Below are 27,652 nucleotides of genomic sequence, written 5' to 3'. Positions count from 1 at the left end.
AGGGCTCGGGGGCCGGGTGTGAATGGTGCCATCCCTCTGAGTGCCCGTGCAGGGCTTAGGGGTCAGGTGTGAATGGTGCCATCCCTCTGAGTGCCCGTGCAGGGCTCGGAGGCCGGGTGTGAATGGTGCCATCCCTCTGAGTGCCCGTGCAGGGCTCGGGGGCCGGGTATGAATGGTGCCATCCCTCTGAGTGCCCACGCAGGGCCTGGGAGGTGTTGCTCTCCCAATAAATAGCACAAACCGACAGGGGCACAGGGTGCTCTGTGCAGTGCCCTCTTCCCCACCAGTGACCCCACCGCTGGCAGATGGTCCCTGGGCATCAGTAATGAGCAGCCCCCCTCAGTCATGCCCATTGCTTGATGTGCCGCCTGCCCCCGGGAAGCAGCCCCCTGTGGGCTCAGGCCCATGGGGCTGGGCAGGGGTCACAGCAGGGTGAGGTTCTCCTCATACAGGGACAGCAGCAGCAGGATGGCCCAGCCCCCCAGCAGACCCAGGTTGTGCAGGGCGAAGAGCAGCCAGGGCCGCTTGTCCTTCACATTCATCATGGTCGGCAGCTGGAAAGGAAGGGGGTTCGTTAGGGCACAGCCTGCAGCCACTGTGCCCAGACCGGAGCCAGCCTGGGGCGCGTGGCCCGGCAGCCCTTCCGCACTGGGAGGGCGAGTGGGTCAGGGGCTACAGCACCGCCCAGCCCACAGCTCTCCCAGCAGGATTCACAGCGCCTACCACTGAAATGCAGCCACCTCGGGGGAGAGCTAGGGCAGCTGGCTCACGGCCACACACCGCTGCCCAGACAGATCCCAGCTGCAGGGGGGCCAAAGGGAAGCACCCACGCTGGGTTTGGCCAGGACAGGGGGAGCAGTGGGAAAGTACTCGGGGAGCTTTGCTGAGTGCACAAGATGGGGGGCCTGCGTTTTACATCTCCTCCGAAAGGCAGCACCCCCAAGCGCTGGGCCGGCACACCACAGCCAAGGGAGAGCACCCCCGAGCAAGCCCCCACCCCACGTTCTGCACCACAGCCCCTGAGCGTGCGGTGCTGGGATCCGCCCTGACTGGGGAGCGTGCTTGCTGCCCCCCTGCCGGCCTGCGGCGCTGGGGAGCTCTGCCGAGACCCCCGGCCGGGAGCAGGTGGGCAGTGCCTGTGGGCTGGATAGAGCGGGGGTGACAGGGCCCGGAGGGGGCTGCAGTGACACTGCCCAGACCCCGGCCCTCCTGGGGGCAGCGAAACAGGGGATCTGGGCTCCCCCAGGGCGGCAGGGGCCTCAGCAAGTGTAACTCTGGCCCCTGAGCCGAGGGGCCCTTTGTTCCCGCTGCAGCAGGTCCTGCCCCCCATCGCCAGGCTCTACCCCCGTCACCTCTGTGCTAATGAAAACGAGGGGCACCCAGCCCCGAGGAGATACCCAGTACTAGGCTAACCCCCCATGCCACTACGCTGATGCCCCTCTACCCCGACCCGTAGCCCCTGCTAGCCCACCCCCGGACTCCCCCCTGCCCCAGCTCCGCCGACACCCCTCAATCCCGACCCGCAGCCCCTGCTAGCCCACCCCCGGACTCCCCCCTCCCCCAGCTCCGCCGACACCCCTCAATCCCGACCCACAGCCCCTGCTAGCCCACCCCCAGACTCCCCCCTGCCCCCAGCTCCGCCGACACCCCTCAATCCCGACCCGCAGCCTCTGCTAGCCCACCCCTGGGTTTCCCCCTCCCCCAGCTCCGTCAACACTTCTCAACTCCAACCTACAGCCCCCTGCTGCCCACCCCTGGGCTCCCTCCTCCCCCAGCTCCACCAACACCCCTCAATCCCGACCTGCAGCCTCTGCTAGCCCACCTCGGGTTTCCCCCTCCCCCAGCTCCATCAACACCTCTCAACCCCAACCCACAGCCCCCTGCTATTCCCCCTCCCCCAGCTCCACCAACACCCCTCAATCCCAACCCGCAGCCCCTGCTAGCCCACCCTCGGGCTCCCTCCTCCCCCAGCTCCACCGACACCCCTCAATCCCGACCCACAGCCCCTGCTAGCCCACCCCTGGGTTTCCCCCTCCCCCAGCTCCGTCAACACTTCTCAACTCCAACCTACAGCCCCCTGCTGCCCACCCCTGGGTTCCCCCCTCCCCCAGCTCCACCAACACCCCTCAATCCCGACCTGCAGCCTCTGCTAGCCCACCTCGGGTTTCCTCCTCCCCCAGCTCCACCAACACCCCTCAATCCCAACCCGCAGCCCCTGCTAGCCCACCCTCGGGCTCCCTCCTCCCCCAGCTCCACCAACACCCCTCAACCCCGACCCGCAGCCCCTTGCTATCCCCCCTCCCCTAGCTCTGCCAACACCCCTCAATCCCGACCCGCAGCTCCTGCTAGCCCACCCTCGGGCTCCCTCCTCCCCCAGCTCCACCGACACCCCTCAATCCTGACCCGCAGCCCCTGCTAGCCCACCCCTGGGTTTCCCCCTCCCCCAGCTCCGTCAACACTTCTCAACTCCAACCTACAGCCCCCTGCTGCCCACCCCTGGGTTCCCCCCTCCCCCAGCTCCACCAACACCCCTCAATCCCGACCTGCAGCCTCTGCTAGCCCACCTCGGGTTTCCTCCTCCCCCAGCTCCACCAACACCCCTCAATCCCAACCCGCAGCCCCTGCTAGCCCACCCTCGGGCTCCCTCCTCCCCCAGCTCCACCAACACCCCTCAACCCCGACCCGCAGCCCCTTGCTATCCCCCCTCCCCTAGCTCTGCCAACACCCCTCAATCCCAACCTGCAGCCTCTGCTAGCCCACCTCGGGTTTCCTCCTCCCCCAGCTCCACCAACACCCCTCAATCCCGACCTGCAGCCCCTGCTAGCCCATCCCTGGGTTTCCCCCTCCCCCAGCTCCACCAACACCCCTCAATCCCGACCCGCAGCCCCTGCTAGCCCACCCCCGGACTCCCCCCTGCCCCAGCTCCGCCAACACCCCTCAATCCTGACCCGCAGCCCCTGCTAGCCCACCCCTGGGTTTCCCCCTCCCCCAGCTCCGTCAACACTTCTCAACTCCAACCCACAGCCCCCTGCTAGCCCACCCCTGGGCTCCCTCCTCCCCCAGCTCCACCAACACCCCTCAACCCCGACCCGCAGCCCCTTGCTATCCCCCCTCCCCTAGCTCTGCCAACACCCCTCAATCCCGACCCGCAGCTCCTGCTAGCCCACCCCTGGGTTCCCCCTCCCCCAGCTCCGCCAACACCCCTCAACCCCGACCTGCAGCCCCCTGCTATCCCCGCTCCCCCAGCTCCGCCAACACCCCTCAACCCCGACCCGCAGCCCACTGCTGTCCCCCCTCCCCCAGCTCCGCCAACACCTCTCAACCCCAACCCGCAGCCCATGCTAGCCCACCCCTGGGTTCCCCCTCCCCCACCTCCGCCAACACCCCTCAACCCCGACCTGCAGCCCCCTGCTATCCCCCCACCCCCAGCTCCGCCAACACCTCTCAACCCCAACCCGCAGCCCCCTGCTAGCCCACCCCTGGGTTCCCCCTCCCCCAGCTCCGCCAACACCCCTCAACCCTGACCCGCAGCCCCTGCTAGCCCACCCCTGGGTTTCCTCCTCCCCCAGCTCCGTCAACACCTCTCAATCCCAACCCGCAGCCCCTGCTAGCCCACCCTCGGGCTCCCCCCTCCCCCAGCTCCACGGACACCCCTCAAACCCGACCCGCAGCCCCTCCTAGCCCACCCCTGGGTTCCCCCCTCCCCCAGCTCCACCAACACCCCTCAACCCCGACCTGCAGCCTCTGCTAGCCCACCTCGGGCTCCCCCCTTCCCCAGCTCCACCGACACCCCTCAACCCCGACCCGCAGCCCCTGCTAGCCCACCCCTGGGTTTCCTCCTCCCCCAGCTCCGTCAACACCTCTCAATCCCGACCTGCAGCCTCTGCTAGCCCACCTCGGGCTCCCCCCTTCCCCAGCTCCACCGACACCCCTCAATCCCGACCCGCAGCCCCTCCTAGCCCACCCCTGGGTTCCCCCCTCCCCCAGCTCTGCCAACACCTCTCAACCCCGACCCGCGGCCCCGCTAGCCGAACCCTGGCTTCCCCCCTCCCGCAGACTCAGCTCTCAGTGGGACCCTTGGATTAGGGCTCCGACCTTTCCCCTCTCGCGAGCTGGGCGTGGGACAGGGCAGGGGTCCGTAGCCAGGGGAAGCTCACCATGTCGCAAAGGGCCACATAAAGGAAGAGGCCCATGGCCACGGTGAAGATCCAGGCCTGGAACTCCTCGCCCGTTGTCACCGAGAGCGCGACGTAGAGCCCCAGGAAGGCGGTCAGGGCGCTGCTGAAGTTCAGCAACAAGGCCTTCTTGACGCTCAGCCCCGCGTGCAGCAGGGCCGCGAAGTCCCCTGGCGGGGCGGGAACGAGACCATGTCAGGGGGGCTGCCATTAGCCTGGGCTGCCAGTCACGCCAGGCCAGCCAGAGCTGCCCTTAGCCAGCCTGGGCTGGGCGTCACCTCCCCTGGGCTGGATGCCACCTCCCCTGGGCTGGTCCAGCCGGAGTCTGGCTGGCCCGGGAGTCACCCCCCCAGCTAGCCCAGTAAGAGCTGCTCTGAGCCGGTCCCGGACCGGAGTCCCTGGGAAGGTTCCCATGGGGTCTGGGCTGAATAACCCCCCTGCATGGCCTTGGGGCAGCCCCGTGCGGCCGAGCATCCAGCGATTCCCCACCCCCTGGGGCAGCGCCCACCTAGCTCGTGTGGCAGCTCGTGGCACAGCACGGCCAACGACGTGGCCAGCCCCGTCTTCCAGGAGGTGGAGAAGGCAGCCCCCACGGCCAGCCCGTCGGCGAAGTTGTGGATGGCGTCACCGATGGTGATCATGTAAGGAATCATGCGCTGCTCTGCAGAGCGAGGGGCAGTCAGGGCTGGGCCAGGGGCTCGTCCCCTCCCAACGGAGAAACCACCAGCAGCCTGGGGACCCCTACCCCACATACCCAGCCCCCCAGCCCCATCCAGCCTGGGGCCCCCTGCCCCAGCCCCCCATACCCTGCCAGCCTGGGACCTGCTGCCCCAGATCCCGCCAGCCTGGGACCTCCCTGCCGCACCCAGACCTCTAGTCAGCCAGGGGCCCCCTGCCCCACATTCCCAGCCCCAATCAGCCTGGGACCTCCCTGCCTCATCCAGCCAGCCTGGGGAACCCTATCCCACATACCCAGCCCCCCAGCCTGGGACCCCCTGCCCCAGCCCCTGCCTGGGACCTCCCTGCCTCACCCACACCCCCAGACCTCCAGCCAGCCAGGGGCCCTCTGCCCCAGATCCTCAGTCCCAGCCAGCTTGGGACCTCCCTGCCTCACCCAGACCCCCAGCCCCAGCCAGCCTGGGGTCCCCCACCCCACACAGACCCCCAGGCCCAATTTGCCAGGGTCCCTGCGTCCTCCTGCACAGGGTCATCCCAGTGGCCCTGGTTCCCGTCTCTGACAGCAGTGAACGGCGGATACTTTGGGGATGGGTCATGAAGCCCTGAAAAGCCACATGGCCCCATGTGTCAAAGTCCTGCCTGGAGTGGAACCCTACCTTCCCCCACCATGGACCCAGTGGCCTAATGGATAAGGCACCAGTCTCCAGAACTGGGGATTGTGGGTTCAAGTCCCACCTGGGTTGGGGGTGTAGAGTAATATCTCACTGGAAGTTGAAAGGGCCAGAAAGAGTTAATTAACTCCCAGACCCTCCCCCACATGGCTAAACCTTAAAGACAGGTCAGGAAGATCTGTAAAGGACCAGAGCTTGGAATGCAGCTGCACTGGTAGAGGTAGAAGGGGAGGTGTTTGCTCAGGGTTTGTGATATAAGCAAACAAGTCTTGTCTATCACTAGAGCTTTGATTCAAAGATCAGAAAAGGAATATTAACATTTAGGAAGACACTGGAGTGAAATAGTATTATTGTCTCTGTGTCTCTTTGAAGGTTGTAGTCACCTGTATCTGAACTGTTTGATGGATAAATTACTGTGTGCTAGTTGCCAGGATGTTTGGGAGAAGGAGTTAAGCCTGTTGTTTTCTCAGGCCAAAAGGCTGCTGGAAATCTGTAAGAACCTGGGACACGATCCTACTTCATCTGAGGGCTTGTCTACATCAGAAAGTTGCAGCGCTGGTGAGGGAGTTACAGCGCTGCAACTTTGAAGGTGTACACATCTGCAGGGCATCACCAGCGCTGCAACTCCCTGTTTGCAGCGCTGGCCGTACTCCCGTTTTGTCTCGGGTGTAGAGGATCCAGTGCTGGAGATCCAGCGCTGGTAATCCAATGTAGACACTTACCAGCGCTTTTCTTGACCTCCGTGGAAGGAGGAAGCCTCTGGTAATCAAGCTGGTCTCCTTTCCCGGTTTGCTCTCTCGTTCCCGGAACCCCGAGCAAGCAGGTCTCCTTCCCTGCGGTTTGCAGGGTGGTTCGGGGAACGCGAGAGCAAACCGCGGCGAAGCTGGTCTCCTTTCCCGGTTTGCTCTCTCGTTCCCGGAACCCCGAGCAAGCAGGTCTCCTTCCCTGCGGTTTGCTGGGTGGCTCCGGGAACGCGAGAGCAAACCGCGGCGAAGCTGGTCTCCTTTCCCGGTTTGCTCTCTCGTTCCCGGAACCCCGAGCAAGCAGGTCTCCTTCCCTGCGGTTTGCAGGGTGGTTCGGGGAACGCGAGAGCAAACCACGGCGAAGCTGGTCTCCTTTCCCGGTTTGCTCTCGCGTTCCCGGAACCCCCCTTGAAGCCGCCCAACAGCGCTGCAGTGTGGCCACATCTAACACCACTTGCAGCGCTGGTTGCTGTAAGTGTGGCCACTCTGCAGCGCTGGCCCTATACAGCTGTACTAATACAGCTGTAACAACCAGCGCTGCAAAATTTTAGATGTAGACATGGCCTCAGATCTGCTTTGGGTTTCAAGAGAGGGAAACCTTACGCCACAAGGATTGAGATCCCCAGTCACTGACTGGAGTCACCCTGAATATGGACATTGGACTATAACCTATGGACTATATCTGAAAGGACTTTTGGCAACTACAAGCTCATCTCTGCTACGTATCTGAACTTCAAGACTTGGATTCAAGTCTGTCTGTAGATTGATCCTTTAACCAACACTCTCTCTCTTTTCTTTTTAAATAAATTTTAGCTTAGTTAACAAGAATTGGCTATAGCGTGTATTTTGGGTAAGATCTAAGTTATAATCGGACCTGGGTGTGTGTCTGACCCTTTGGGGCTGGAAGAACCTTTTCTTTTATATGATGAGAGAAGATTTTCAGGAATCGTCATCATCTCTGCCGTCTGTGTCTGGACAGAGGCCTGAGGCTGGGCACTTTAAGGGAACTGCGGTGTTTGGACTTCTGAGTAACCAGGGAGGTACTACAGGAGCTGTTCAGTGCTGGTTGGTCAATCTACATATTAGAATAACCACCACCGTTTGGGGTTTGTCTGCCCAGTTTTGTTTGCAGTTCACCCTGATTGAGTGACCTCAGCTGGCTCCCACAGGCAGCACCGTCCCAGGGGGTAACAAATATTTCTGCTTTTCCCAAACCGCTAGGCTGGGGGAGAAGCTGAGCATGTCTTGGGGTGGAGTGAGGACACCAGGGGTAGCGAAGCGCCAGGGAGCAGCAGTCACAAAGGGCTGGCTGGCTCCCAGGCTGGCATACCCCAGAGCTGTGGGTAACAGGCTGTAGGCCCCCCCCTGTCCTGGCCCCCCAGACAGAGGGTAACCCCCTACACCAGGTCTTTCCTCAGTGCCTGAGCTGCTCCTTCCTCCCTGGCCTAGCCCCACTGGGTGGGTCTGACTGGGGTCAGAGGTCTGGTGGAGGAGTTCCAGGGTTGGGGTGGGGGTTCTGGGATGGGGTTCTGGGGTTGGGGTGGGGGGCTGAGTGGGGGTTCTGGGATGGGGTTCTGGGGTTGGGGTGGGGAGCTGATTGGGGGTTCTGGGATGGGGTTCTGGGGTTGGGAGGTGATTGGGGGTTCTGGGGTTGGGGTGGGGGGCTGATTGAGGGTTCCAGGGTTGGGGTGGGGGGCTGACTGGGGGTTCTGGGATGGGGTGGGGGGGTTGATTGGGGGTTCCAGGTTGGGGTTGCTGGGGCTGGCGAGTGGCACCAAGGGGCTCACAGGGCTGGTGCCCCTTGTGGTGGCAGAGGCACTAAGTCACTCACCCCGGGTGCGTCTCCTCTGCCCCGTTTTCCTGAGACTGGCTTCCTCCGCGGTGACCTGGAGGAGGGAGGGACGGACAGGGAGCATAAGGGTTGGCCCTCACCCGGAGGAGCCCTCTGCTGGCAGCAGCCGCCTGAGGGTGCCCCATGGGGCCCAGACCTTCACCTGGGTAGTGAGCTTGGGACCCCCTGGCCGCAGCCCCCCGCAGGGCCAGGCACAGCTGGCATGGGACACGCGCCCCGCTCCATCCAGCTGTGAGCAGGACACAGGCACAGCCCCTGTTAGAACTGCCCCTTAACCCCTTCACTACCAGGCAGGCCCCAGTGCCAGGCCGTGAAGTTAGCAAGGGCAAGGTGACATTCAGGGACGTGGGCTGTACCTGGCGCTGCCCAGTGGGTGAGGCCCCCCTGGCTGCCCTGCCCTGCAATCTGTGTCATTCCCCTGCTCCTCCGCCCCCCGTCCTGGGGGCTGGGCCTTACCAGGTCGGCCTGCGAGGCTCCTTTCTCCTGCTTCTTCCTCCTCTGCTCGGCCTGGTAGACTTGCAGGGACATGGCGTGGTCGTGCGGGTGCCCCCTGCCAGCCTCCTCCTGCCAGAGCAACACACACGGCTCAGCCAGCGCCCCCCACGGCACCAACGGGGCGTGGCCCATGGGCCCCACGGGCACCCGCCTTGGGGTGTGGCAGGTGCAACAGCCACCCACAGCCCAGAGCATCACAGCGCCCCCTACCGAGACCATTCACCGCACCACAGCCCCCCATACCGAGCCCCCGCCCTGCTCCCCGCACCACAGCCCCCACACCGAGCCCCCGCCCTGCTCCCCGCACCACAGCCCCCACACCGAGCCCCCGCCCTGCTCCCCGCACCACAGCCCCCACACCGAGCCCCCGCCCTGCTCCCCGCACCACAGCCCCCACACCGAGCCCCCGTCCTGCTCCCCGCACCACAGCCCCCACACCGAGCCCCCGCCCTGCTCCCCGCACCACAGCCCCCACACCGAGCCCCCGCCCTGCTCCCCGCACCACAGCCCCCACACCGAGCCCCCGCCCTGCTCCCCGCACCACAGCCCCCACACCGAGCCCCCGCCCTGCTCCCCGCACCACAGCCCCCCACACCGAGCCCCCGTCCTGATCCCCGCACCACAGCCCCCCACACCGAGCCCCCGCCCTGCTCCCCGCACCACAGCCCCCACACCGAGCCCCCGCCCTGCTCCCCGCACCACAGCCCCCACACCGAGCCCCCGTCCTGCTCCCCGCACAACAGCCCCCACACCGAGCCCCCGCCCTGCTCCCCGCACCACAGCCCTCACACCGAGCCCCCACCCTGCTCCCCGCACCACAGCCCCCCACACCGAGCCCCCGCCCTGCTCCCCGCACAACAGCCCCCACACCGAGCCCCCGTCCTACTCCCCGCACCACAGCCCCCACACCGAGCCCCCGCCCTGCTCCCCGCACCACAGCCCCCGACACCGAGCCCCCGCCCTGCTCCCCGCACCACAGCCCCCACACCGAGCCCCCGCCCTGCTCCCCGCACCACAGCCCCCCCACACCGAGCCCCGCCCTGCTCCCCGCACCACAGCCCCCACACCGAGCCCCCGCCCTGCTCCCCGCACCACAGCCCCCACACCGAGCCCCCGTCCTGCTCCCCGCACCACAGCCCCCACACCGAACCCCCGCCCTGCTCCCCGCACCACAGCCCCCACACCGAGCCCCCGCCCTGCTCCCCGCACCACAGCCCCCACACCGAGCCCCCGCCCTGCTCCCCGCACCACAGCCCCCACACCGAGCCTCCGCCCTGCTCCCCGCACAACAGCCCCCAACACCGAGCCTCCGCCCTGCTCCCCGCACCACAGCCCCCACACCGAGCCCCCGCCCTGCTCCCCGCACCACAGCCCCCACACCAAGCCCCCGCCCTGCTCCCCACCCCACAGCCCCCCACACCGAGCCCCCGCCCTGCTCCCCGCACCACAGCCCCCACACCGAGCCCCCGCCCTGCTCCCCGCACCACAGCCCCCACACCGAGCCCCCGCCCTGCTCCCCGCACCACAGCCCCCACACCGAGCCTCCGCCCTGCTCCCCGCACAACAGCCCCCAACACCGAGCCCCCGCCCTGCTCCCCGCACCACAGCCCCCCACACCGAGCCCCCGCCCTGCTCCCCGCACCACAGCCCCCACACCGAGCCCCCGCCCTGCTCCCCGCACCACAGCCCCCACACCGAGCCTCCGCCCTGCTCCCCGCACAACAGCCCCCACACCGAGCCCCCGTCCTACTCCCCGCACCACAGCCCCCACACCGAGCCCCCGCCCTGCTCCCCGCACCACGGCCCCCACACCGAGCCCCGCCCTGCTCCCCGCACCACGGCCCCCACACCGAGCCCCCGCCCTGCTCCCCGCACCACGGCCCCCACACCGAGCCCCCGCCCTGCTCCCCGCACCACAGCCCCCCACACCGAGCCCCCGCCCTGCTCCCCGCACCACAGCCCCCACACCGAGCCCCCGCCCTGCTCCCCGCACCACAGCCCCCACACCGAGCCCCCGCCCTGCTCCCCGCACCACAGCCTCCACACCGAGCCCCCGCCCTGCTCCCCACACCACAGCCCCCACACCGAGCCCCCGCCCTGCTCCCCGCACCACAGCACCCCCTAGTGCCGCACTGGGGCATTGGGGTCAGTGCTGACTGCCAGGGGAGAGCACCTGCTCTTTCTGTGCCTCCCGTCCCTCCAAAATACCCCATCTCCCTCCCCCATCTGCCCCCCTGCCTCCCTCGCCCGCAGACCTTGGGCTCCTCGCCCCCCAGGACACTGAAGAACTTCTCCAGAAGGAAGAAGGCATAGATGCCACCCAGCACGGCCAGCAGCTTCCAGATGGTGTCCCTGGTCCCAGCCTCCTCAGCCCCGTGCGCGTGCCCCTCGTCCGCATGCGAGTGCAGGCCCAGGAACTGCAACGACAGCACAAGGGAGTCTCAGCGGGGGCAGGGGACTCGCGTGGGCACGCGGGGACTCCCCCTTTCTGCCCGCACACTCTCCATGTGTAAGCACACGCCCCTGCCAGTGCCACACACCCACGTGCATGCTCCCCCTTCCCTCACACTGGCCAGCACACACATAGGCATCTGCACAGTCACGTGCACTCACTCTCACATGCCCATACGCACACCCATGTGCCCATCCATACATCCACATGCTCACACGCACACCCATGTGCACTGTCATGGATTTCCCAGGCGCTGCTCTGGAACTGCTCCCCACAAAGCCAGGCAGGACTTTCGGGAGCCTCCTCTCCCTCGGAGCAGACTGTCTGCAGGGCAAGAAGCTCACACGTCTTCACCTCTGGGTCTCTCCTTGGAGCATTCAGCATCCTCTGCCCCTCCGTGCGCTTCCCACAGCGAGTCCGCCCCAGCGGGGTCCTGGGGAAGCCACAGGGTCCTGCACACCCCCCCTTCACAGTCAGACGTGACTCTCAGACAGCCAGTAAAATAGAAGGTTTATTTAGACAACAGGAACACAGTTCAAAACAGGTCTTGCCAGTACAGACAACAGAACCCCCTTTAGTTAGGTCCATCTGGGGCCCCTGCAACCTTCCCAGGTCAACACTCCCCACTCAGCCTTCACGGAACACAGCCAGAACATTGCCACTTCGTCACGTGCACACAGTCCCACGTGCCCATACATACACCCACGTGCACACACTCCCACGTGCCCATACACACACCCACGTGCACATACATACACCCACGTGCACACAGTCCCACGTGTCCATACACACACCCATGTGCACACACTCCCAGGTGCCCATACGCACACCCACGTGCCCATACATACACCCATGTGCACACACTCCCATGTGCCCATATGCACACCCACACACCCATACATACACCTACGTGCACATACTCCCATGTGCCCACTCACACTCCTACATGCCCACATGCACTGGCCCACGTGCCCACGCACACAGCCACCTGGGTGCTCACCCACGCTCATTTCCGAGCTGTGCACGTAGTCCCGGGAGTGGGCCCCCGGCAGGCCCAGCTGCTCACCTGGGGGATGAGGTGGAGCAGGGCATCTCCGGTGAGTGAGCCCACGGCCAGGCTGACAAAGCCCTGGATGATGTAAGGGTAGGCACTGGCACAGGCGGTGCACAGGAGGAGGACGATGCCAAGCAGCGCGCACAGGCAGATCACCAGCGTGGCCAGCGAGCCATAGATGTACCCTGCACAGAGAGTGGATGTTACCCACCCCGGCCCAGAGCCTCGCACCCCCTGCACATCAGGATGCGGAAATCCCAGGCAGCGCAGCCAGATACCCCCGCCAGCTCCTCCCCCAGGCCCTTGAGGCAGGAAGGAGCTGGGGTCTGTCCCTGCAGGGCACAGGATGCGGGAGGGGGCAGGGGCCGAGGCACTGTCCTCAGTCCCGAGCTGTTAGGGGCTTTGAGGATATGGGGGCACCGTGGGCACCACCTCCCGCCCCACCACCGGATGCTTTGAAATGGAGAGACCTCTGCATGCCCTGGGGGCTGCCCCTTGTTCTAACACCCGGGCACCGCCAAGCCCAGCCATGGGGCCCCTCTCTCCCTGCAGCCCCCGCACAGAAAGCAGCACAGCCAGAGACAGGGCCTCACTCTCTGCCATGGTCAGTTGGCGGCCGGGGGCACTCAGGTGACGGGCAGAGCAGGCCCTGCTGAGCTGCTGCTGGATCAGAGCTGGGCTGAGGCTGGTGAAGTCCGAGCCAGAGATCCCTGCATCGGGGTCGAGGCTGTAAATCTCCAGGAGGTCGCCGGGGCTCAGACACATCTGGAGACACAGATGGGGAGTTACTGACGGAGTAGGTGGCACCCAAGCCACGGATCCAAGCCCCCCACGGCCCAGAGCCCTGAGCCAGTGGGTAGTGGCCTCTCCAGGGCTTTGTGCCAGCTCCAGCAACATGGACCCAGCCACCCGCAGAAGGTTTCCTGGGACTCAGCCTGCCCTGCCCTGGTTCGCTGCCAGCCCGAGGCCCAAGCATGATGCTCTTGCTGCCATGCTGCCTGGGCTGGCGGCTCTTTGTTTCCTGCCACTGGGATGTGCCTCGAGGGCTGCAGGCGGCTGCCCCTTGCGAACCAGACAGCAGGACATAACTTGGCCCCAAACTCAAACACGGGTGGGAAACGTCCTGATCCCGTGGCTTTGCCCCCAGGCCTCTGCCCAGCCAGGCTGCTGCCAGGCGGTACCAACTGCCCTGGGAGGGGAGCGAGGGAGTCAGGACTCCTGGGTTCTGTTCTCAGGCTGGGGACAGCCTCCCACTAGGGGTTGTGGGGAGAGCAAGTGAACTGGGGTCAGGAAGGAGAGAGACGGACACTTCCCTTTTGTGTCTCTGCTTCAGGGCTTCAGCCGGCCACCGGCGGGTAGGGAAGGGATCTTCCCCAGTGTATTCGGGGAGGATTTATCTCCTTCCTCTCCAGCACTCGGAATGGCCAGGGCAGGAGATGGGGCACTGGGCAGGGGGTGGGCAAGGAGTTCCCCAGTCAGGCTGGCAGGGAGCTCAGGGGCTTCACCTTCCCCTGCAGCATGTGGGTCACTTGCCAGGATTAGCTGGGTGCAGCTCACTGGGACGTTGCCCTGCCATTGCGGTGCCTGCTGTGCTCTGCCTGTGGGGCTCGCCTGAGGGTGCTGGGGGCCTGTGACACCCAGGAAGTCAGACTCTGCTCTGGGCCCCTCTGGCTTTCACCCGACAATTCTCCAGACGCCCCTGCCCCCTCTACCTACCGCGTCCCAGACGAGACGGGGCTCGTCCGGCTCCCTCTGCCCAGGGAGGCTCCGTCTCAGCCGCCTGGGCGTGTCGTCGTGGTGCGGGTCCACGTGATCGTCGGGGTTCGTGAGGTTGCCAGGGCGCTGGCTGGCGTGGGGAGCTGACGTGGGCTCCTTGTGGTGATGGGCGTGTGCTTCGTCATCATGGTGATGGTCCGTGTGCTCGTCCTCTGGCCCCAAGGCCAGCTTGGCCATCAGTGCGCTCAGGCCTGTCACAGGCCAAGCCCGTCATGCCCACTCCCAGCCCACTCGCCCCTCGGCAGGAGCGGCCCTTCCCCTGCAGCCGCCCGCCCAGCTCCATCACTGCAGCCTCCTGCCCCGTCCCCATCTAATCCTCCCCCACCCCAGGGCTCACCCCCTGCCTGCTGCCCCGGGCTCAGAGCTGGCTGGGGCCCAGGGATGCTGGCGCATAAGCTGCCCAGAGCGAACATCCCGCTGCTCCCCCCCACCCTGGAGAGGGCACTGCGGAGGCAGGGACTGGGACGGGGCTTTGGAGGAATTTCCCCCTCTGAGCCCAGCTCCCCCGGTGCGAGGGGTGAGCCCAGCCAGGCTATGGGGGAGCCCAGCTCTCTGGGCTGCAATAAGGACACTGCATGATGCCATCGGCCTGCGGGGGGCCGGAGCGGGGTCGTGCCCGGGGGCCTCTCCGAACCAGCGCCAGCCCTGGCAGGGACCGGGCTTGTGGCTATCCCTGAGCCTGCCACTGGAGGGCGCCCTGCTCACGCCTGGAGCCAGCAGGTGGCACATGCCCTGTTGGCAGGGAAACCTGTGCCAAGCGCCTGCTGGCCACGGAGCTGTAGAGCCACAGGACCCATCGCCCTGTGCCAGCCTTTCCCATGGGGCAGGGGCTCAGCAAAATGCCATCCCCCTGGGGACCCAGCCTTCCCCCAGTGGTCTGCTGCAAAGGATTCTGGGGCCTTGCAAGGAGGAGCCGGGGGCCAGGGGGGAACTGAACTGAGCCCTCAGTTGCCCCCGGCCACGGCTGCCCTGACTCACCTGCCAGCGTCAGGTTCTGGGACTCGTTGCCGTAGCGACGGAAGATGTACCCCAGGAAATAGTGGGGGGGCGGCAGGGCATGGAAGCAGTCCCCCAGCAGCACGTGGTACATGATCGTCACCAGCACCTGCCCAGCCATGTCAGCCGCCACCTGGCCAGAGACTGCGGTGCTCTTCTGCAGGACGTGGCCTGCGTCCAGGCACGGCTGAGGGGAGACGGCTGGTGAGAACAGCTCCCAGTCCCAGCCCAGCCACCATGGGGGAGAGTGTGGGGTGGATTTGGCGGTGTGGGGGTGGGACACACAGGGGAAGGAAAGTGAGAACGCACCACCGAGAGGAGATGAGTCTGGACACTGGAACAGGCTCTGGAAGCTCTCCTGTGGTTTGGGGGGCACAGGCCTGGGGGTGTTGGGGAACAGCAGCAGCTGACATGCCCGATCCAGGCCCACTCATCAGTGGGATGGACTTAGAAATACCAAAGGGGGGTCTCAGGGGGGTGCTGTCTCCTGCTTTTCTCAACAGCACAGAGGGCTGGAAGCTGCTGAGCGTTTGCGCTGCAAGTCTCCCGTAATCCCCTGACTCCAGGGCCTGGAGCTTTAGGACCCTCCCCCAGGTACCATGAGACGTGCCCTAGAGGTGGAATCTGGTGATATGGGGAGGGGGGCAAGGCATTAGCGTGAAAGCGACAGATCAGGGTGTCCCATAGGCTCCTGGGGGACCTCAGCCCCTCTCCCTACAGTGTTTAAGGAGGGGGATCACAGCTGGTGGATTGGACACGCCCGCCGGGCTCTGCTGGCCAGTTCCAGCCTCTGTCCCAGGAGCTGTTTGCTAACAGGTGGACCAGCCAATTTCCTCCTTGGCTGCAGTCCCAGCTCTCTCGCCAGCAGCCCTGGCAGCGCCACTTGGCTGGAAAGGGCCCGGCTCACACGGCCGCCTTGCTCCAGCTCTCAGGTGGCTCTTGGCACTGCACGGACTGTCCCACGGCCCTGCCTGAGCTGCTCCAGGGCAAGGCGACTGGCGTCTCGAGTCAGCGGGGTGATGCTGTGGCAGGGGAAGGCTATCGCTGTGGGCGGGTGACAGACTCCTGGCCCCACCTGCACTCCACTGACTGGCACAGGGCTCGTGAGCAGAGGGCACTGGGCCTGGCACGGGCCAGGATCCCAACACACAGAACCACTGGGGCAGCCGGACCTGGCTGGGAGTGTTGGTGTTTTCAGAGAGGGATTCTAAGCTGACTTCACCCCCCCACACACACCTTGCGCCCCAGCTCTGCCAGGGACAGCAGCACAGCCCTGCCACGGGGCTTGCATGATTCGAGCTAGTCAGTGGTGGGAGCTGGGGGGGGACGGAGAACGGGACTGTACAAAAAACCAACTCAATCTACATCAGCTACTGGTGCACCACGGAGCGATGCAACCCTGCAGAGCACCGCACCCAGCGTGTGGTGCCAAAAACGTTCCTAACATCCCGACTCCAGTGTGTGGCCACAAAATCCGGCCCAATGCACTGGAACAAAGAAGGGGGACACTCCTGCCTCCTGCCCAGCAAAACTGACCAGCTGGTAACAGCCCATCGCAGGGCTGAACAGTTAGTGACAAGACATTTCTAGTGAAGGGCTTATTTGTGCTGTCCCTGCTCCAAATTCCTGCTCTGCTTCTTACAGACACAGCACTGGGAGATAGCGCCTCGCCTCCTTATCAGAGTCCATTTAGCATGACCCCCTCGCAGTCAACGTCCCGGCCCCAACCTCTCCAGGCCCATGCTCCCACCATCACGGGGCTAAAGCCCCGAAGCGCCCGCCCCCCATGAGGCTAAGGCCCCGAAGCACCCGCCCCCCATGGGGCTAAGCTAGTCCTGTCCAGGACAGAACATGGGCAAGAGCCAGCACGCAGCCGACCGGACCGGCAGGGGGCAGCTTCCCCAGGCCGGCAACTGAAAAGGGCCCAGGGCTCCCAGCCGCTGGTACTGCAGCTGGAGCCCGAGGCCCTTTAAATAGCTGCCGGGGCCCCAGGGTAGCAGCAGCGATTTAAAAGGTCGGGTGGGGGGTGGAGGGTCAGGGTTTCTGAGGGGGGTGGGAAGTGGGAGGGGGCAGATAGGGGGTGGGGACCAGGCTATTTGGGGAGGCTCAGCCTTCCCTACCCAGCCCTCCATACAGCTTTGTAAGCCCAGTGTCGGGGGCAGTAGTGCCACACCCAGGATTTCCCAGCAGGGAGCGCACACACGCACACACGCACATGCACACGCAAACACGTGCACGCACACGCACACGCACACTTACCTGGTGCCTGTCTGCGTCTCTGTAATTCTCCCGCAAGCCTCCTAGCAGCTCCGCCACTTTCTCCGCCGTGGGCCCCACAGCGGGATTCCCGCTGGAGAAGCTGGTGAGGAAGGCCCTGGCCTCAGCCACCCACTGGCCGCCCCTCACTGCAGCGCAGGTGGCCACGGGGTCTGTCAGGTAGAGCAGCATGCCAGCACCGAGCTGCAGGAGCTCCGTAGCCGTGAGGTTGGTGTCGCCCGTCCCTGCCTTGCCCACGAGCATGAAGATGTCCGGCACGGAGATGCACTGTGGGCAGAGGGGCAGAGCTGAGGCTGGCACACACCACACCACACTGAGACCCATGGTTACAAGCTGGGACTTTGGCCTGGGGCCTGCAGAGCCCACTGGATGACTGGCGTGCCCTGCCCTGCCATGCCTGTCCTCGGCTCAGGGCTGGAGCCCCTCGAAGTGACGTGTGGCACTGGGGCCAAAGGGGACATTTTACCCCAGCATCAGACCTTGGCACCCTTGGGGCAGCGAACCTGGGGCCCAAGGAGCTGGGCTCCCCAGTGCGTTACCCTGCCCGTGCCCGGCTCCGGGCCCTTGCCGAGTTGCTGTGTGAGCTTCGGGCCCTGCTGCTTCCAGAGAGGGAAGGGTCTAGGCAGACGGTTTCCAACCTTGCCCATCCCAGGACCCTCCCCAGAGCCCTCAGCCTCCTTGAGAGGGACAGGGTAGAGCCTCGGCACCACCCGTGGCTGAGATCCCGCTCAGAAGCATCTGAAGAAATCGGCTTTTCCTAGGGTTCTGCACCACGGGCAGTGACTGCTGAGCCGATGGTCTCACAGTCGGACACCTGACATTGGCACCCAGACGCGTGGCTGGATTCTGGGACATGCTGAGCACCCAGCAGCTCTCGGGGGCGAAGGGGACCTTGCACCGTGACCAGCAGGCCGGTTGTGTTTGCCACCTCATGCCTCGGTTTCCCCATGTCAGGTGGGCTTGCTCGTGCCAGGGAGGTGGCAGTGAGCTCACACACCAGGCTCTTGGCAGGACTGACACACTGACACGCCCTTCAGTGCCACGCAGACAGGGTCGTCCCTGGGACGTGATGCTAGGACAGGGCCAGTGGTGTCCAGCTCAGGAAGGAAGCCTACTGATAGCCCAGACCCAGGGTAGCCCTGCCCAGGAGAGCGTTTGCCTCTTATCTACCCTTCAGCAGCTCTTATCAGGTGAGCGAGGCTGGCCGGGCGTCTGGCCCCAGGCAGCAGGGACGGGCGACTCCCTGCATGCTCTAGCCACAGGGCACCGGGCTCATCGCTGGTGCAAAACACCCCCATGGGGAGCCAGTCTCAGGGCTTGGCTACACTGGAGAGTTGCAGTGCTGGTGGTGGGTTTACAGCGCTGCAGCTTAGTAACTGTCCACACCTGCAAGGCACATCCAGCGCTGCAACTCCCTGGCTGCAGCGCTGGCTGTACACCTGGTCAGCTTGGGGTGTAGCGATTCCAGCGCTGGTGATGCAGCGCTGCTCATCAAGTGTGGCCACCAAAAGCGCTGTAACTGGCCTCCAGGGTATTAGGAGGTATCCCAGAATGCCTGCTCACAACAAACCGGAAGAATGGCTGAACTCCGAGCTACCCCCCCCCCCCGGCCAGCTGCTTATCTAAAAAACAAACACAGCTCCTGTTTGCTCGAGCGAGTGTGGGGGAGGGGGGAGTCCGTGTTGAGCAGCCGCTTATGTGGTCTGAGGGCTATTCAGGAGTGCACAATCTGCATTCAGTGACTAAGAGAGGGCTGGGGGAAGGGCTCAAAACTTTTAAAATGATTGCAGGTTGGTGCTGCGTTCCAGTCCTTAGAACTTGCAAGGCAGGGAGCTGACACAGTGTCACCTCCAAAAATCCAGTCTCTCTCTGTCTCCCCAACACTCCCCCTCACCCCCCTCTTTTGAAAAGCACGTTGCAGCCACTTGAATGCTGGGATAGCTGAGCTGCCCACAATGCACCACTCCCAACAGCGCTGCAAATGCTGCAAAAGTGGCCACGCTGCAGCGCTTTCCCTACACAGTTGCACGAAGACAGCTGTGACTCCCAGCACTGCACACCTGCAAGTGTAGCCACGCCCCCAGAGCCCAGCTCTCCAGCCTCGGGCAATGGGGCCCTGTAGCCACGCCAGGCTTGGCTGGCTCTCGGGCTTGGAGGCTGGGGGGGGTCTCAGAGCCCCAACTCTGGCTATTTTGAGCACTGTGCTGTGAGCCCCAGGCACACCCCCACACCTACACACCGTGCACCCCCACTAACACCCTCACCTACACACTGCACACTCCCCACTGCACACACCCACACCTACACACTGCACACCCCCATTACACACACACACCCCTACACACTGCGCAACCCTACTACACACACACACACCCCTACACACTGCGCACCCCCACTGCACACCCCCCACACCCCTACAAACTGCACACCCCCACTGCACACCCACACCTACACACTGTGCACCCCCACTGCACGCACACCCACACCCACACCTACACACTGCGCAGCCCCACTGCACACACCCACACCTACACACTGCACACCCCCACTACACACACACACCCCTACACACTGCGCAACCCTACTACACACACACACCCCTACACACTGTGCAACTCTACTACACACACACACCCCTATACACTGCGCACCCCCACTGCACACCCCCACACCCCTACAAACTGCACACCCCCACTGCACGCACACACACACACACACCTACAAACTGCACACCCTCACTGCACACACCTACACACTGTGCACCCGCACTGCGCACACACACACACCCCTACAAACTGCAAACCCCCACTGCGCACACACACACACCTACATACTGTGCATCCCACTGCACATACACACCTACACACCGTGCACCCCCACTAACACACACACCCTATGCACTGCACACCCCCACTGCACACACCCACACCTACACACTGCACGCCCTCACTGCACATGTACACCCCTACACACTGTACACCCCCACTGCGCACACACACACCCCTACAAACTGCACACCCCCACTGCATGCACACACACCCCTACAAACTGCGCACCCCCACTACATACACACACCCCTACACACTGCGCACCCCCACTGCACACACACACACCTACACACTGTGCAACCCTACACCACACACACACACACCCCTATACACTGCGCATCTCCACTGCACACACACACACCTACAAACTGCACACCTCCACTGCACACCCCCACATCGTGCACCCTCACTACACACACACACACCTACACACTTCACAACTTCACTACACACACACACCTACACACTGCTCAACCCTACTACACACACATACCCCTACACACTGCGCACCCCCACTGCACACACAGAGACACACACCTACAAACTGCACACCCGCACTGCACACACACACACCTACACACTGCACCCGCACTGCGCGCGCACACACACCCCTACAAACTGCACACCCCCACTGTGCACACACACACACCTACACACTGCACACCCCCACTGCACACACACACACACACACCTACACACTGTGCACCCCCACTCCACACACACACACACTGTGCACCCCCAGTACACACACATACACTCCTGCACATTACGCACCCCCACTGCAGGCGCGCACACACCTACACACTGCGCACCTCCACTGCACAGACACCTACATACTGCGCACCCCCACTACACACACCCCTACACACTGCACACCCCCACTGTGGGCGCACACACACCTAAACACTGCACACCTCTACTACACACATACACACCCCTACACATAATGCACCCTAACTGCACACAAACACACCCAAACACATACACACTTGACACTGTGCACACACCTACACACTGCACACCCCCACTGTGCACACATGTGCGCACACACACACACACTGTACACCCCCACACACATACTGCGCATACACACCCTGCACACTCCCACTGCGTGCATGCACACACCTGCACACTGCACACACACACACACTGCACACTCCACACTGTGCACATGCATATACATTGCACACACACACACCCTGCACACACACACAGTGCAAGCACACACATGTACACACAGTGCACCCCCACTGCACCCCGACGTACACACTGCACACCTCACACTGCATGCACATACACTGCCCACCTCCACTGTGTGCACACACCACGTACACTCTGCGCACCCCACACTGCATACAAATGCACATAGTGCACATATGCTACACCCATACACACACACTGCATGTGTGCGCACACACACCCCTACAAACTGCACACCCCCACTGCACACACACACACCTACACACTGTGCACCGCACTGCACACACACACACACTCCAACACACTGCGCACCCCCACTGCACACACACACACCTACACACTGCCCACCCCCACTACACACACACACACCTACACACTGTGCACCCCCAGTACACCAGCTCTGTTCAATATCTTCATCAACGATTTAGATGTTGGCATAGAAAGTACGCTTATTAAGTTTGCGGACGATACCAAACTGGGAGGGATTGCAACTGCTTTGGAGGACAGGGTCAAAATTCAAAATGATCTGGACAAATTGGAGAAATGGTCTGAGGTAAACAGGATGAAGTTCAATAAAGATAAATGCAAAGTGCTCCACTTAGGAAGGAACAATCAGTTTCACACATACAGAATGGGAAGAGACTGTCTAGGAAGGAGTATGGCAGAAAGAGATCTAGGGGTCATAGTGGACCACAAGCGTAATATGAGTCAACAGTGTAATACTGTTGCAAAAAACGCAAACATGATTCTGGGATGCATTAACAGGTGTGTTGTAAACAAGACACGAGAAGTCATTCTTCTGCTTTACTCTGTGCTGGTTAGGCCTCAACTGGAGTATTGTGTCCAGTTCTGGGCACCGCATTTCAAGAAAGATGTGGAGAATTGGAGAGGGTCCAGAGAAGAGCAACAAGAATGATTAAAGGTCTTGAGAACATGACCTACGAAGGAAGGCTGAAGGAATTGGGTTTGTTTAGTTTGGAAAAGAGAAGACTGAGAGGGGACATGATAGCAGTTTTCAGGTATCTAAAAGGGTGTCATCAGGAGGAGGGAGAAAACTTGTTCACCTTAGCCTCCAATGATAGAACAAGAAGCAATGGGCTTAAACTGCAGCAAGGGAGATTTAGGTTGGACATTAGGAAAAAGTTCCTAACTGTCAGGGTAGTTAAACACTGGAATAGATTGCCTAGAGATATTTAAGAGTAGGTTAGATAAATGGCTATTAGGGATGGTCTAGACAGTATTTGGTCCTGCCATGAGGGCAGGGGACTGGACTCGATGACCTCTCGAGGTCCCTTCCAGTCCTAGAGTCTATGAGTCTATGAGTGCACACCCCACACGTACACAGTGCACACATGCTGGACACAAGGGGCACATGCAAACACAGAGTGCACGCACACACGCACACTGCCTAGAGCTCAGGCCCGATGCCCCCTCCCTTGCCCCTCGGTTGGCCACGGACACCCGTGTGAAGCAGGCACACCAGGCTCCCGCTGGCAGCAGGGAGGGGCAGATTTTGAGCCTTGCGCCCTTGCAGTGCAGATCAAACTCCCACTGACTTCCTAGGGGATTTCCCTGCCCAGGATTTGAGCTAGTCAATGGTAACAATCTGAGTCACCTCAGTAACGGCTGCCCTGGAGAACAGCCAGAGCCTGCTGGGCACAGATGAGATGGACACAATAGAATTGAGGCCACGGACTGGCCCAGTCTGGGCTGATTCTGCTCACAAGGGGCTTGAGCTGCCTGCTCCCGTCTACACTAGCAAACACTGGGCTGGTGCTAGGGGCAGTTCAGAGACATGGCGCAGACGGGGCTCCGGGGAGGAACCTGCCAGGGAAACAGGGGCCAAGGGGCCAGTTCTGTGTCTGGGGAGAGATGCCCTGTGCTTACGGCAAGGGAGTACGGGCTTAAGTGATGACAAGCTGTCAGGAACAAAGGAGCTGCCTCCCTGCCTCTCCCAGTGGGAGTGTGGGAGCTGGCCTGGATCCCAGCCACCAGCCGGGGCAGCCAGGAGACCCTCCCACCCCTGCCCGGCACGTGCTAGCACCAGTTCTGAATGCACCAGCTATGCCAGGGCTCCCCCCCGTCTCAGGGAGATGCTCCTGCGGCTGGAGCCATCCCTGCACATCCCCTCCCTTAACATCTCCCCCTTGTGTCGCACCCCCACGTTCCCCCCCCCAGACGGGGCACTCCTGCCACGGCCTGGCCACGATGCCCTGGCTGGGAATCTGCCGTTCCTGCTGCCTCAGCCCCTCCCGCCCGGGCTGGAGTTTGACCCAGTCTTTGCTCCCGACTCGCAGAGGAAGGAGGGGAGCGGATCGCGCCTGGCTGCAGCGTTACCTTTTCACACAGCACTGCTGGGCACTGCACACGGGCCGACAGGATACTTAAGAGGGAGTCCAGCGCAGCGTGGGGCAGAGAGCCTTCTCCCGACGCCAGCAGGGCCCACACACTCTGCAGCACCTGCTCCTGGCTGGGCACCGGCGCCCCTCGCCCTGGGCACACAGCTGCCCCCAGGCAGAGCAGAACCAGGGGCACCAGGAGCGCCATGGCAGTGTCCTCGAGGCCCACGCTGGCTCAGGGAGACGCAGCGGCTCTGGCCAGGCTCCCTGGGCCAGAGAGCCAGAGCTGTGGGGAGCAGTGGCTCTAATCCTGCAGGTATTTGCTGCTGCCGCCTGTGATTGGCTCAGGGTGAGATTGTCTCGGGTTAACCATTCCACAGAACCTGTCCAGCTAGGCAGATCCTCCTGCGATAGGGGCAGGGCAAGGTGGCTGCGAGTTACCCAGCCCAGCCCATTGTCCCGCCAGCCGAGGAGTGTCTGGGCTCTGTTCTGCCAGGAGAGAGGGCACGGCCCCGCTCCAGCATCGTCAGCAGAGCTGCCCCCGCCGGGAGGAAATGAGCAGGCAGGACCTGCGTCGAGCCTATTGCCCAACACGGCTCCAGCCCCGGCCCTGGAGACAGGACGGCTCATCCACCCAGCAGCCCCAGCTTCTCCACCAGGAAGGGAAGTCCTGCACGGGGCAGACGTGTGGACAGGCTCCTAGTCCCCGCTCCACCAGGGTCAATCCGTTCCCCTCTGGGCCTTAACTCCCTCCCTGGAGGCAGCCCCCATCCCCCCATGGGGACAGTGAGGGTTTGTGAACAGCACGGGGGGTTCCGCTGCAGACAGGCACCTCGCTCTGCCCTGGCAAGCCCCGACCACCACACCGGCCTCGTCAGCCCCAGCACGCACCACAGCTGGGGAACGGGCTCCCGGGGGAAGTGACTCACGCAGGGTCATGCAGTGAATCAGTGCAGAGCTGGGACTAGAAGCCCTGACGCCACAGCCCTCTGCTGTAACCACTAGGACACACTCCCCTCCCAGAGCCAGGAACCCCCTGACTCATCCTTCCTGTGGCTCTGCTGGAGCCCACTCCCGTCCCAGAGCCGGAACAGAACCCAGGAGTCCTGGCTCCCAGCCCCCCTGCTCTAACCACTAGACACCACTCCTCTCCCAGAGCCAGCACAGAACCCAGGAGTCCTGGCTCCCAGCCCCCCTGCTCTATCCCACTAGACCCCACTTCCCTCCCAGAGCTGGAGATAGAACCCAGGAGTCCTGGCTCCCAGCACCCCCTGCTCTAACCCACAAGCCCCCACTCCCCTCCCAGAGCTGGGGAGAGAACCCAGGAGTGCTGGCTCCCAGCAACCCCTTGCTCTATCCCACTAGGCCCCACTCCCCTCCTAGAGCTGGGGAGAGAACCCAGGAGTCTGGGCTTCCAGCCCCTCTGGTCTAACCACCAGCCCCCACTGTCCTCCCAGAGCCAGGGACAGAACCCAGGAGTCCTGGCTCCCAGCACCCCCTGCTCTATCTCACTAGGCCCCACTCCCCTCCCAGAGCTGGGGAAAGAACCCAGGCGTCCTGGCTCCCAGCACCCCCCTGCTCTATCCCACTAGGCCCCACTCCCCTCCCAGAGCTGGGGAGAGAACCCAGGCGTCCTGGCTCCCAGCGCCTGCTCTATCTCACCAGACTCCACAACAGATTCTTTAGTGTCCCCACGTCAGGGGAGAGGAATGTTCATTCTGGGCTGGGGCTGGAAGGGTCCCCCATGGTTCCTGATCAGTGGCACTGGAGTCGGGAGGGGTCTGTTGTTGAGGGGGCAGCAGTGGACCAGGGGAGCAGGGCTGGGAGCAACGCGGCCATGTGGACAGAGCAGGGCCCGGGGTTCGGTGAAGTTCCCCATGCTCAGCTGCCTTGTGTGCTAGTGCCCCCGAGCCAGCGTCGGAGCCGTGTGCTGTCGGGAGAGCAGCAGCCGGCAGCGGGAGCCGGGACACTCGGGCTGGAGCCCTGGATCCTGCAGACACAAGCGTAGGCCAGCGATGGACCCGATGGAAGGAGGCATCCCAGCTGCACGCAGGCCTGGCCGTGCAGCAGGGCGATGCCGGCAGGACAGTGGAGCTGTTAGTGAACCGTACTGGGGAGCGAGGCCCAGACACCACTGCCTGGAGCCTCCCAGCATCCCGGGGCCCTGGGGCCCGAGGGGGAAGGCACAGCCCCCATGTTACTGCCTTACGCACACAGGCCGCTCCGGGCAATCTCGGGGAGCTGGCAGAAGCCCTAATCCCGGCCTGGCCAGTCGGCCCCTGTGGGAGCAGCTGCTCCAGGACGATGATCTCACATTAGACAGACGCTCAGCCGTGGGGCGCGCAGCCGAAGCCTCAGGAGAAGGGATGGAAGCCCCAGGAGGCAGGACAGCCCCGGGAATAGCTGCAGTGAGACCCCAGCAGAGGAGAGCAGGTGACGCGTTCCAGCTGCCCTGGGGAGATGCATTGCCAGCGGGACGCCTGGCGGACAAAGGAGAAGTGCCCGGCCCAGGACAGCACTGCCAGGGAGCACTCGAGCTGAGGAAGCTCAGCCTGGGACAAGAGGGGGAGGGCCCGTCAGACAGCAGGGACGACATCGTGACACTCCTGGAATCCCAGAGCATTGCAGGCTCAGGCTGCCAGGCCAGGACAGCAGCAAGGGACAATCCCACCCTCCGTGCACACAGCTATGGTAACGGGCAATGCCCTGTGCGGGCAGGGCCTCCTGCAGCGCAATCCCTGGAGGACGGGACTCAAACTCACCTGTCGCAAAGCGTAGGCGCAAGCTACGCACGTCCAGCGAGAGCAGAAGCAGAAGGGAACAGGCACTGCCAGCCGAAGTGTGCAGTGGTGGATGGGAAGCACACTGCACACCCCACCCTGCACGCAAACACATACACACTACACACCCCACACTATGCACACACACACACACACACACACACACACACACACACACACACACACACCACTGCATGAACACACGTACACAGTGCACACTCCCACACTGCATATACACACATACACACATACACACCCCATCCTGCATGCACACACGTACACATCCCACCCTGCACGCACACACGTACACACTGCACATCCCACATTGTGCACACATACCACTGCATGCACACTCATACACACTGCACACCCACTGTGCACACACACACACATACCACTGCATGAACATACATACACACTGCACATCCCCACACAAACATATACACACTGTGTGCACACACAGACATACATACTGCACTCCTCATCCTTGCACACATATGTACACACTGCACACGCATGCACACACGCCACACTGCATGCACACACATACACCCCCACACACACTGTGCACACACATGTCCACACAGCCATACAGGCCATGGAGCTGCTCAGGGTTCAGGGTCAGGATTTCAGCGCTGCAGTGCAAGTAGCAGAAGGAGGCGTCCCTGGACAATGGAGCCCATCTCACCCCACTGGCTAACCAGACGTCATATGAGCAATTCCCTCACACACGCCCGTTCCTTTGTATCACCACCAGCATCACTTCTTGTGGGGATGAATGGTTATGAAAACCAACACCCCAGTAAAAGGAAAAAGGTTCTTCCAATCCCAAAGAATCAAGCCCCACATCAGATCTTACCCCCTAATCACGCTGTTGCCAATCCTTTAGAATCTAAAATCTAAAGGTTTATTCATAAAGGGGAAAAGGTAGAGATGAGAGCTAGAATTGGTTAAATGGAATCAATTCCATACAGTGACGGCAAAGTCCTTGGTTCAGGCTTGTAGCAGTGGTGGAATAAACTTCAGGTTTAAATCAAGTCTCTGGAGCATCCACAGATTTGGATGGGTCATTCAGTCCTTTGTTCAGGGCTTCAGTTTCTAGCAAAGTTCCTCCAGAGGTTAGAAGTAGGATTGAAGACAAAATGGAGGGGTTTCCAGGGCCTTGTATATCCCCTGCCATGTAGAAGGAAACCCCCTTGTTCTTCCTGTGGAAAATCACAGCAGCAAGATGGAGTTAGGAGTCACACGGGCAAGTCACGTGGCCATGCATGACTCAGTTCTTTACAGGGAGAGCAGCCATTGCTCACGTTCTACCTTGAATGCTCCCAGGAAGGCT

The 27,652-nt window shown here is 62.9% G+C and overlaps 1 protein-coding gene and 1 non-coding gene across 2 annotated transcripts; one reads left to right on the top strand and one right to left on the bottom strand.

Annotated features, from left to right (window-relative positions):
- Positions 1-155: 155 nt before the first annotated feature.
- SLC39A4 (solute carrier family 39 member 4) lies at positions 156-24,034 on the bottom strand. Its single transcript, XM_030554009.1, has 12 exons — positions 23,535-24,034; positions 17,152-17,436; positions 14,875-15,079; positions 13,837-14,087; positions 12,714-12,885; positions 12,133-12,305; positions 10,870-11,031; positions 8,576-8,683; positions 8,099-8,153; positions 4,684-4,836; positions 4,158-4,345; positions 156-554 (listed from the first exon to the last, which is right to left on the bottom strand). The coding sequence occupies exons 1-12, from the start codon at positions 23,742-23,744 to the stop codon at positions 423-425; spliced, it is 2,094 nt and encodes a 697-aa protein (XP_030409869.1). The 5' UTR covers positions 23,745-24,034; the 3' UTR covers positions 156-422.
- Positions 5,524-5,596, top strand: TRNAW-CCA. Its single transcript has one exon. It is a non-coding gene; the product is annotated as a tRNA-Trp (tRNA).
- Positions 24,035-27,652: the final 3,618 nt, after the last annotated feature.

Source organism: Gopherus evgoodei, chromosome 2 (assembly GCF_007399415.2).
Source record: "Gopherus evgoodei ecotype Sinaloan lineage chromosome 2, rGopEvg1_v1.p, whole genome shotgun sequence".
In the NCBI taxonomy this organism is placed as follows: Eukaryota; Metazoa; Chordata; order Testudines; family Testudinidae; genus Gopherus; species Gopherus evgoodei.
Note: the sequence above shows the minus strand (reverse complement) of the source record. Positions and strands in the feature narration are given on the sequence as shown.

Bases quoted from the DNA above. Each gene is read 5' to 3' on its own strand.
- SLC39A4 (XM_030554009.1), bottom strand. From the start codon at position 23,744: ATGGCGCTCCTGGTGCCCCTGGTTCTGCTCTGCCTGGGGGCAGCTGTG. The intron at 17,437-23,534 runs GTAACGCTGCAG...CTCTGCCCACAG, and splicing joins CAGCAGTGCTGTGTGAAAAG to TGCATCTCCGTGCCGGACAT. The intron at 8,154-8,575 runs GTAAGGCCCAGC...TCCCTCCTCCAG, and splicing joins GAGCCTCGCAGGCCGACCTG to GTCACCGCGGAGGAAGCCAG.